This window comes from Octopus sinensis, linkage group LG1 (assembly GCF_006345805.1).
Source record: "Octopus sinensis linkage group LG1, ASM634580v1, whole genome shotgun sequence".
Taxonomy (NCBI): domain Eukaryota; kingdom Metazoa; phylum Mollusca; class Cephalopoda; order Octopoda; family Octopodidae; genus Octopus; species Octopus sinensis.
Window position 1 is genome coordinate 167,882,187 of NC_042997.1, and position 12,108 is coordinate 167,894,294.

The 12,108-nt window shown below is 36.5% G+C and overlaps 1 protein-coding gene across 1 annotated transcript in view; it reads left to right on the plus strand.

Annotated features, from left to right (window-relative positions):
- The window catches only part of LOC115211117 (dynein heavy chain 3, axonemal-like), a 180,634-nt gene that overhangs the window by 94,906 nt on the left and 73,620 nt on the right, over positions 1–12,108 (plus strand). Inside the window, exons 41-45 of the mRNA XM_029780047.2 lie at positions 1,231–1,469; positions 3,353–3,502; positions 4,713–4,929; positions 7,039–7,152; positions 10,298–10,447. Of these exons, the coding sequence (XP_029635907.2) occupies positions 1,231–1,469; positions 3,353–3,502; positions 4,713–4,929; positions 7,039–7,152; positions 10,298–10,447 (870 nt within the window). The remainder of the gene's footprint in view (positions 1–1,230; positions 1,470–3,352; positions 3,503–4,712; positions 4,930–7,038; positions 7,153–10,297; positions 10,448–12,108) is intronic.

Here is a 12,108-nt window from a genome sequence, read left to right on the forward strand (position 1 = left end):
CAGTCATGTCTGGTCCAAATTTTCTACCTGTTTTATGTTCAAACCAGTCATATCCAGCCTCTCACACTTCATCTACAATGTCATTCTAAAACTGAACAATCACATCATTGAAATCTTGAAGCCTTGAAGTAATAAATGATTAATTCAAAACAATGTGAATAAATAAGGCAATCTGTATGTTAAATGGTTAAGAACTATTATTATTCTATGTTTGACTTTTGCTTTATGTCTGTACAAGTTGGCTCCAAGTCTCACCCAGAGACCTCAAGAGACAACAGGTTGGAAGTTCTGTGCCATATATTTGGGTTTTTTTTTTTTTTTTGGTGTTGTACTAGTGAATGTCTAATACATAAAAATAAAATAAAAAAAATAAAATAAAATAAATAAATAAATAAATAAATAAATAAAGTTTGTTTTAAACCTTGGGATTACATAGAGAGTATTTTGCGTAGGATATGAGCAGTTCCCATGAGCACTATCTTTTGAATTTCTGCCATTTTGGGGTTTCCTGGTATCTGAGTTAGGTAGCAATTAGTCCCTTTCGCTATCATTCCCAGGGCACCTATGACAACAGGTATTGTTTTAGTCTTCAGCTTCCACATTTTGCTGATTTCTATTTCAAGATCTTTATATTTGCTCAGTTTTTGGTAGGTCTTGACAGATACGTTTATATCGATTGGGACAGTCATATCAATGAGGAGGCATGTTCTTTGTCTGAAGTCTTTCAATATGATGTCTGGCCTATTTGCATCTATCTTCCTGTCAGTTTGAATGGTGAAGTTCCAGAGGAGTGAGATGTGGTCATTTTCAAGCACTGGAAGTGGATTATGTTCCCACCAGTTTTTTTCATGGGGCAAATCCAGGTTTTTGCAAATTACCCAGTGAATATATGAATTATTATTATTATTATTACTACTACTACTACTACTACTACTACTACTTCAGTTACCTTTTTTGGATTTTGATATTTTCCAGGGTTGAGATTCTAAGGATTTGAACCTTTCATTATTTTAATTCTTGAGGTTTCAGCATCCAAAGTTATGGTGTTTAAGGTTGTATGTTTCAAGATTAAGACCCAAACTCTTAAGAATGGTACTAGTCTATCTACAGGGAATTTATTTTGTATTTGCTTAACAAGGAAACCTGAGTAAATCACTTGTTCTTAAAATACTTTCAATGGTTGCAGGGTATTTATATTTCTTTCATCATAACTTTCATATCCATTTCTAGATGAACAAAGTTCTAGTGAATACAAAAGAGACTGAAAAACAGAATTTCTTTTTGAGGCTCTTCTTCAATCAAGGAAAGCCTTTACTATTTGTTGGCCCTACAGGAACAGGAAAAAGCTCTGTTATCAATAGCTTTCTTTTGAAACTGAATAAAGACTCCTACATAACATGCAACATCAACTTCTCAGCACAAACTTCAGCCAATCAGACTCAAGATATCATTGTCTCCAAACTAGAAAGGTAGGTGATGCATTTTACATCTTGGCAAAACCCAGTTATCAGAGAAGGAAAGAAAACTTTTCCCAGAACATGCAGCTTTCTAATTAGAACACATCAGGGTATTTTTTTCCTTTTTTGTTTTACTTTGTTTGGTGACTTGGCCTTTACTGACTTTGTTCTCCCATGTTTCTTAATTTAAATATCCAGAGGATGAAGAATTTTACTAATGACAGTATTTATTCATTGATCAATATTCAAATTACATCAAATTTACTTTCTTTACAATATACAATATAAAATTGAATCATCAACAATATTATTTCACCCCTTGATTCAGCAGACCTATGATAGAGAACATTTGAACTATAAACACTCCATTTATTTTCAAACACAGTGTATGTAGGAAAATATTACTCAATGTATCCTTCTTTTTTAAGATAAGATATAAATTTAAGGGGAATTTGGCTGCTATTTTCAGCAGATCAAGCCCTCATACAGAGTCCCCCTGGAACAGCAGTGATAGCTGAAGGAGAACAGAGTTATAATTACATTTATCTTATCATTAAGCAAGGTAGAACACCAGTGATCACTTATGCATCCTGCTAAATAATATTTATCTGATATCATACGACCAGATAGAACAAAGTACCGTAAATCCTCAAGTTTAATCCACATTTTTTCCCCAAAATTTAAAGATCAAAATCCCTAGTGCGTACTATATACGAGGTTAAAAATGAAAATAATTTTCTAAGCAATGTCCGAGTCTCTATTTGCTGTCCAGCAATGCTTATTCTGACGCATTTTATGATGTCGGGCACGAAAATACCTTAAGCTAAGCCTGAAAGCAATAGAGTCATGAAAGAATCATCCATAACATGCAGTAAGCAACATTTATTAACCGTTATTACTGTTATTTCTTTATTTTCTGCAAACAAAATGCACAAAAAAGCTTCACGTTTGCATTGTGTTATATATACAATAATAATAAAGGACGTTACCGTATACATTTTTACAAACCAAGGACGTTATATAGGCCTCCTTGACTCAAGTTAGAGAAGGGGTGTGTATTATACACAAGGTTTTGGTTTTTCAGAGGTACGGCCCTCAAAAAATCCCCTGCGTATTATACTCAAGGGCAGACTATACTCGAGGATTTATGGTACATACATTATTTATTGTATCATATCTTGAGTTATAACTTTTAAATGTGCTGGGGATAGTCCAAGAAGTACCCACATGAAAATCCAAATCCCAAATCAAGCTGTAACACAGACAGATAGTAGTTGGGTGTTTTTCCCTTCAAGGTAGAAAAACACTGTTTCCTATAAGCATACTGCACGCTACTTGTTTTAATTTTGTTACCAACTCTTTTGTATATGTATATTAGTTGTTACATTTTGTATTTTTCTCATTCTTCTCTCAACTTTTCTTTATTTACCATCCAGTCAGTAGGCTTAATTTTTGCCTGTTACTGCCCTTGTCTCGCCTTTTTTCTGTCCTTATTTGTCTATTGTGTCCACTTGTCAATACCACAGAAACTTACACTGCTGATCCTGACAAACTGAACAATATTGTTAGGCATCAAAACCATGATGATAATTTGTTTGACAACTGATGAGGGGCTCAGCATGTTTGTATTTGTTTGTGCATTTTATTTTCTATTTTTCTTTTAAGTTTCTTTGTTTTCCTGTGCTATCCTTTTCATTATTACATTAGACATATATGTGTATGTGTGTGTGTGTGTGTGTGCATACACATATATACAACAAAATGTTGTTAAACTATATTTATCGAGAGAAGTAAGAAACAAATTAAAAGTTATGGCACTCTTTTAATAGCTTCTCTTTCTTTTTTATATTTAATTGATATCATATATAAATAATGTACATTCTTTGTATTTTGAGGAGGTGTAAAGGAGTCTATGGTCCTTCAGCAGAGAAAACATTGTGTGTGTTTGTTGATGATTTAAATATGCCAGCTCTTGAAAAATTTGGTGCTCAACCTCCAATAGAACTACTGAGACAGTGGTTAGACCATGGATTCTGGTATGATAGGTATGACATTTCCTACTATCTCTTCATGTTTTTTATACCCGTTTTTACTTATTTATTTTACTTCTTGCTGGTTTCATTCACTAGACTGACCATGTTTAGGTCCTATTTTCTAGGACATGAGTAATTTTTTTAAAATTATTAACTGAGGTTATTATTTTAAAGCAAGCTTAAGAATAACAATAAAACTTTTACTAGTGGAGGAACTCAACAAAATTTGTATCTATCAGGACTGAGACATTGTTCCTCTCCAGCAAGTCTTCCCAGTGTACTCTGCATATTAGTAGATCACCTCTGAAACAAATGGAGAAGTATCTTGCTGGTACATTCATGAGTGCTTGGATGCTAGGATTGCAGGTCCTGGTAGACTTGCAAGGCCCCTCTTCCAAAATTCATTTGTCTCTGCACCGAAAAACAACGAGACCTGGGATGAAGTGGTGAAGCACAACCTTCGAACATTAGGCCTCACCAAGAAAATGACTAGCAGCCAAGACCTTTGGAAATATGCTGTGCTTGAGAAGACTCAGCAAGCCAGATGTGGCCTATGCCAGGAGCATAACCAGCCCACTTATGCGTAGCTTTTCCTTCTTTGGTCACTAAACTTTGCTTGTGAAGACCTGTTGAGGCAAGTGAAATCAAATCAAAATCATTTTGATGACTAGCATCCGTGCTAGTGGGGTGCAAAGAGCACCATACGAGTGTGATTGCTGACAGAGCGGCTATTCAAGTATGATTGTTACCAGCGTCGCCTTACTGGCACTTATGCCTGTGCTAGCAGGGTGCCAAGAACACCACCCGAGCATGATCGTTGTGATCGTTGCCAGAGCAGCCAACTGGCTTCCGTAACCATGGCACGTAAAAGGGCACCATTCGAGCGTGATCGTTACCAACGTCGCTTCACTGGCACCTGTGTTGGTGGCACGTGTAAAAAGATTCAAGCGAGGTCATTGCCAGTACCGCCTGACTGGGCCCCGTGCAAGTGGCACATAAAAAGCACCCACTACACTCTCGGAGTGGTTGGCATTAGGAAGGGCATCCAGCTGTAGAAACTCTGCCAGATCAAGACTGGAGCCTGGTGCAGCCATCTGGTTGCCAGCCCTCAGTCAAAACCGTCCAACCCATACTAGCATGGAAAACGGATGTTAAATGATGATGATGATGATGATGATATATATACATATATGAAATGTGTGTGTTCATTTATTGAATTCAGGAAAGACACTACTATGTTTGAGTTAATTAATGTAAAAATATTGTCAGCGATGGCACCAACGAGTGGAGGCCGCAATCCAATAACCACACGTTTCCTGCGTCACTTCAACATCATCCATATTGATGCATTCTCAGAAGATATTCTAAAGGAAATTTTTTCACCAATGACCGAATGGCATTTCAGACAATTCCCTGTATCTTTGCGCCGATTCTCACGGGTGAGTGACACTTTACATATTTTTCCCCTCCATTGCTGATTAGCTAATCAATGATTTTGATAGTGGTAGTGTAGGTGGTGATGTTAGTAGAGAATATAATTGTTCCTTCTCGAGCCATGCCTGGATCGTAAGGGCTGGTTTCCCGGTTTCCTTGGCGTATGGGTTCCCCACCTGGATGGGACGCCGGTCCATCACAAGTGAGCTGCAAGATGCAGGAGAAAAGAGTGAGAGAAAGTTGTGGTGAAAGAGTCAGCAGAAGTTTGCCATTACCTTCTGCTGGAGCCGCATGGAGCTTTGGTGTTTCGCTCATAAACACACACATCGCCTGGTCTGAGATTTCAACCCGCGATCTCTCGACCACGAGTTCGCTGCTCTAACCACTAGGCCATGTGCCTCCACAGAGAATATAATTGTCATGATGACAGTTTTTATTGCTGTTGTTTAGCTCCAGCTCAATCCTGTTTGGATATTCCTTTGATCTAAACCATCCCAACTTTGCAGAAGCCCATCATGTGTATGTGTATGCATGTACTTTCATGCATGTCTATGTTTGTCTACCACCATTTAACAGCTAGTGTAGTTTTAAGTCCCTATAACTTAGTGGTTCAGCAAAAAAAAAAAACAAAAGGAAACAGACAGATTTAGAACCAGATTAAAACAGGTACTGGGGTCAATTTGATTGACTTAAAAATACTTTCAGCATGACATGCTGACATAACCACAGTCTAATAACTGAGACAAATAAATGAAAAGAAAATATATGTTTATATTTTGTGTGAGTGGTAATTAATTGCAATGCTGGTATGTAATGTGTGTGGGGGGGGGTGCACATATATACACATACTCTACATGTGCCCTTGTGCAAAAATCTCTTTTAGTGTTGCTATAATATTGGGATAGCCACACTAATTATATTCTGTGTCAATGCCAATACCATAATTATACCATGTTCTACCTTGTCCAATGTCTCCAATTTTACATTAGAAAATATTCTGTCATCTGCTTCATATTTATACATTATACTAAATTATTCTGTTGTGTCTGGGGAGAGTCATTTTCTTTTTGTGCCTTAAAATTTAACATACTCACCGGCAAAATTTCCACTTATTTTTTATTTTCCTAAAAGTTTCATTGCGTCTTGCAACCTTTTCAATAGTCTTGACTCTGTCCGTTATTTACACTGTGTTCCTTTTTGATTGTTTGTGCGCATGTGTGTGGGTCAGTGTTTGTGTGTGTGTGTGTACCTATGCATGCATGTACGTATGTATATGTGTATGTATGTATGCATGTGTATGTATGTATGTATGTGTGTGCATCTGTATGTATGTATCCTGTATATTCATGTGTTTGCATGTCTGTGTTTGTGTATTTTCTATGTATGTGTGTTTGTATATGTATGCACCGCTGTCTCCACTAAATTATACTCTTTGGAAAGTCCTTTTATATGCACCCAAAATACTTTTGCTGATCCTTATCTTTTCTAGCACATTAACTCGTGGAGAGAACACAACAGAACATTTAAAGCCCCATGCTTTCTTTTCCTTCTTCTTTCTCTCTCTCCTGCTCTCTCTCTCTCTCTCTTTCTCTCTCTCTCCTACTCTCTCTCTCTTTCTTTCTCTCTCTCTTCCCCCTCTCTGTGTCTCTCTCATTCTGTTTCTCCTCTCTCTCATTCTGTCTTTCCCTTTCTCTCGCTTGTCCTGTCTCTCCTCCTCTCTTGCTCTTCCTTCTCTCCCCTCTCTCTCATCCTCTCTCTCCCCTTCTCTCTCTCATCCTGTCTCTACCCCTCTCTCTCTGGTTCTGTCTCTCACTCACTCTCATCCTCTCTCTCCCCACTCTCTCATCCCATCTGTCTCTCCTCTCCTGTCCTGTCTCTCCCCTCTCTCGTCCTGTCTCTCCCCTCTCTCTCATCCTGTCTCTCCCCCTCTTTTGTCCTGTCTTTCTCCTCACTCATTTTACCTTCCTCCTTCTCTCTCTTTTTCCCCACTTTGCATAATCATTTCCAGTTAGTCTTTTTTTTATATGTTCTTTGAATTAAACCTGTTAGCACTAACTTTGTTTCATGAATTAGCCATTTTAGCACAACTTAATTTTACTCTATTGTGATTACAGATCATTATTCATGCCACACTGGACATCTACAAGAAAGTTGTTACCAAGTTTTTACCTACTCCTTCAAAATCTCATTATGTCTTCAACCTTCGAGATTTTGCACGTGTCATACAGGTGAGAAGTGAAACAGATATGTTATATGTTATATCAATGAGAGACATGGTGTCAGCTTCATAGGTCATACACGTGAAAGGTCATTCAAATATTATTAAATGGCATACAGTAGATGACAGTAGATTAGCAAACGTATTGGGCAACATTTCTCAACCGGGGTTCCCTGGAATCCTAGGGTTCTGCAAATGGTTCCTTAGGGTTCCATAAGAAAGAGTGAGATAAGCTAATGCTAATTTCATGATTGTAATATCACTATACATGCACAACATATTACTGGTTATTGTAACATTGTAATATAGGTATCATCCTATCTAACTTATTATGTTATCAAAAAAATATAACAACCATATATATATATATATATATATATATATACCACCAGGTAAGTTAGGGGTTGTGAATCCAACCCACTAAGGGATAATACTTATCCAGTATATTGTTGGTATAATACCCAATTATTAATACACAAGTGTTTTTACTTTCAATGCAATAAACTTACTTATTGTATTAAATGGGTGAAGGTAAAGAAATATTTTACCATTAATTTATAATACAAATAAGAAAATGGAGAAACAATTTAGTTGGTTCATCAGCTTTAGGATATTAAAATGTTAACTTATTTATATATATATATATATGATGTTTACCACATGAACTATGATGAAAAAATATGAGAATGATATGGTATATAATTTTTTTGTGCAGGGGTTCCTTGAGACATGTAATTTATTTTAAGTGTTAAACAAGGGTAAAAAGATTGAGAAACACTGCTGTAGAGAGTGAGAAAATTACTTTGCAGTATTTCTTCCAATGTTTAACATTCTAAGTTCAAATCTTTCAGAGGTCAACTTTGCATTTCATCCATCTGAGTCAATAAAATAAAGCACCTGCTAAGTACCAGCTTTGCACTTAAATTAGAAGCGCATTATATGGCATACAATACTGTACTTTGGCTAAATTGGCAGAGATATATACAAATAAAAAAAGTACCAGTCAATTGCCCTCACAAATTACTTGTCTTATGTTTAAATTAAAAGCAATTATATGGCATGCAACACAGTAGTTTGGCTGCATTGGTAGAGATGTAGAGAAAATACCTTGTGGTATTTTATCTAATTTATCTATACAGCAATTAGGATGTTTTCTGTGAGACAGTGTATTGTAGTCAAGCAGAGTATGCTACTGAATAAACGTTTTTCAACCACTATCCTACAGTGTGTTTGTATGCCATATATGGTCCACAAGTAGAAACAGGTCAGGAAATACCCGTATATTTTGAAAACTTGTTTTTAATGCATTGCATTAGCACATGTTTATTCCTTTTGCAGCAAAGTACAATGGATATACCCATCTCTGTTTTAAAATTAATTTACGTACTTCTTTTTATAAGATAGCATTTTTTTAAAAATTAGTGTACATACTATTTTTCGCACTTGATTCAGTGTGCCATAGAACAAAAAAATGTTGAATATTGCCAAAATTGCCATTGTAATGTGTAATACAGTATGTTAATCATAGTATGTTGTATATCATGGTACATTATTACACAAGAAGTTATTCAAGGCATATATAGGGCAAGCTGGCAGAATTGTTAGCACGCTGGCCGAAATGCTTAGCAGTATTTCATCTGCCGTTACGTTCTGAGTTCAAATTCCACTCAGGTCAACTTTGCCTTTCATCCTTTTGGGGTCGATTAAATAAGTACCAGTTACGCACTGGGATCGATATAATCGACTTAATCCGTTTGTCTGTCCTTGTTTGTCCTCTCTGTGTTTAGCCTCTTGTGGGTAGTAAAGAAATAGGTATAGTGTAACAGATTTTCATATTGGATGGTGGGATCTAATATGTTATATGGGATTTAAAGTGGTAATCAGGATATCTAATACTGGCAACCAGAGTATGCTGAATGTATATTGTTGTGCAATTTATTCATATACTGGGTTCGATATATACATTAAGCCATTATTTAAACATAATAATTTTATCTTTATTCAAACATAAATTGAAACAATACTATTTGCAAAAATAGTCGCAAACATTGTGTAAAGATTCCTAACATCCTCTTGTTTTATTGTTAATCCTTAATCAAACAAAATCTGAACAAATTGTAGCACTGAAAATGGCTGGTATAAAGAATTAAGAACTATGATGAAAGCAAAGAGTAGTCATTTTGAATTGTAAACAGATGTAAAATATTGTCAATAAATATAACAATCAACCTGTAAACTTTCATTAACCAAAACTTAAAGCTTGTTATCTTATGATAAAGTGAATAATGGGTGAATATATATACCACACTTGGTATATTCAAATTTTCAGATGACAGTAACAATAGAAAAGGGAAAACTGGACTCACAAGATGTATGAAGGCCCTTTATTTGGAATGTTGGTGACATGTAAAAAGCACCAACCGATCGTGGCTGTTTGCCAGCCTCCTCTGGCCCCTGTGCTGGTGGCATGTAAAAAGCACCCACTACACTCACGGAGTGGTTGGCATTAGGAAGGGCATCCAGCTGTAGAAACACTGCCAGATCAGACAGGAGCCTGGCACAGCCTCCTGGCTTCCCAGACCCCAGTCAAACCGTCCAACCCATGCTAGCATGGAAAACGGACGTTAAACGGTGGTGGTGGTGGTGGTGGTGGTGGTGGTGGTGGTGGTAGTGGCGGTGGCGGCAGCAGCAGCAGCAGCTCAGTCTTGCTGTGAATGACTGCCAATTCACAGCATGACTGAGTTACACAGAACAAATGTCAAGGTTGTAATTGCTGCTCACCATGAGATTATCTATCATTAGAGCATAAGCCAGAATGCCTCATATTTGTTCCAGTTCTCTGAGTTCAAATTCCACCCGAGCCAACTTTAGCTTTCGACTTTTTTTAGGCACGATAAAATAGTACCCATTGGTTGGTGTATTAGCAGAACTGCAAGAAAGTTGGATCAGATGCTTTGCAATATTTTTTTTAGTTCCTATATTTCAGTTTATTCAGTCAATTCTGCCAAACCTCTATCAATTTGTAATCTTATAATGAATATGAGAAATTGTTATATTATGTGCATCACATCTAAATATTGTTATATTTACATCCAGATTTGACCAAGCTAAGCATTTGCAATTCCATTTGTCACTTCACTTTTTTTTTTTTACAGGGTATTCTCCTATTTTCCCCACAGTCTGTCTCAGAAGATCCAGAATGCATTCATAAAATCATTCGCTTGTGGACACATGAGACTTATCGCTTGTTTTCAGACCGTCTTGTTGATCAGGCTGACCAAGAGTCTTTCTTTAAAATTCTTAAGGTAAAGGTAGATTTAATTTGTTCATTTGTCATTATTGTTATCATTATTATTATTATTATTATTATTATTATTATATTATTATTATTATTATCATCATTATTATTATTGAGTGAGAGAGCAGTACATGCCATCAAAATGACATTGGGGTAAAATATACAAAGCCCAGTATACTCATCATGACTACCCGTCTGATAAGGGTACACTAGGCACATGCGTCACAACCATATGTGCACGACAAGGTGATCTCATATCAAGATAAACAGCACATGACCTTGCAGGTGGGGCCCAGTTAGAATTTTATTCTGGTCGAGTAACCAATACCACTCAAAAGGTCCCTGAATAAGGGTTGTTTAAGGATGTTGAACAAAACACCCATGTTTCCAGAGGTGAATTATTCAAACCCCAAAGAATCCCTCTCAACACATGGCTATGATGCTCCCCCACTACTTCTGCTCATGATCAGAGATGCACATATCATCAGCCACTAAGGGAAATGGTCAACTGGTTACGGTCAAGCAACTGACAAGCAAATCTGTGGTATTGAGCAGAATATTTGCTGTAGCCCATCATTTATACCAAGACAAAACAATGTACATGAAAACACTTTCAATCAGTTAAGATCAGAAGCCACGAAAGCCACTGCCTGGTACTGCATCAGGGCATTTATTATTATTATTATTATTACTTTTTTTTTTTCTTCTTTCAAATTTGCTTCCATTTCTTGCCGAGTGTCTTCCCGACTCCTAGGGCAAAGAAACTCATAGTATACATTGGTAGGCCATTAAACCAAACTCAATAGTTCGTTCATTTAAAAAAAAATTTTTTTTTAAGTTAAATTAAAATACATGAGCAGCAACAGTTCTCACATCGACAATGCTCTTCTCAATACGTGTGATGTACCAGTTAAGACAATCTTTTGCACTTCTTGCAGGGATGGTAAGCCAGGGATCATTCTCATATAATTTTCGGTTCCCTTCTTGATCATTCCTAGTGCTCCTACGATCACTGGTATTGTAACCGCCTTGAGATGCCACATTTTCTCAATTTCAATGAGTAAGTCTTTATATTTTCTGAGCTTGTCAAACTCTTTCGCTGAGATATTATGATCACAGGGGATGCTCATGTCGATCAATAAACAAACTTTATTGTTTTGGTCTTTCACAACAATATCAGGTTTATTGGCCTTGATGGTTCGGTCTGTATGTACTGGAAAGTCCCACAGAATGGTTACATTTTCTCCTTCAGTTACAGCCTCAGGGTGGTGATTATACCACTTGTCAGCAGTTTTGATATTGTAATGCCAACTTATTAGGCAGTGTAGATATTGGCCAACTCTGTCATGTCTTAATTTATACTCCACTGTTATTATTATTATTATTATTATTATTATTATTATTATTATTATTATTATTATTATTCTCCTCCTTCTCCTTCTCCTTCTTCTTGTGAGCTGGTAGAATCATTAGCACACCAGACAAAATGCATAGCAACATTTCATATGTCCTTACATTCCAAGTTCAAATTCCACCAAGGTCACCTTTGCTTTTCATCCTTAAAATAAAATAAGCACCAGTTGAACACTGGAGTCAATGTAATTGATTTACAACGCAAGCCTGAAATTGCTGGCCTTGTGCCAAAATTTGAAACCATTATTATAATTA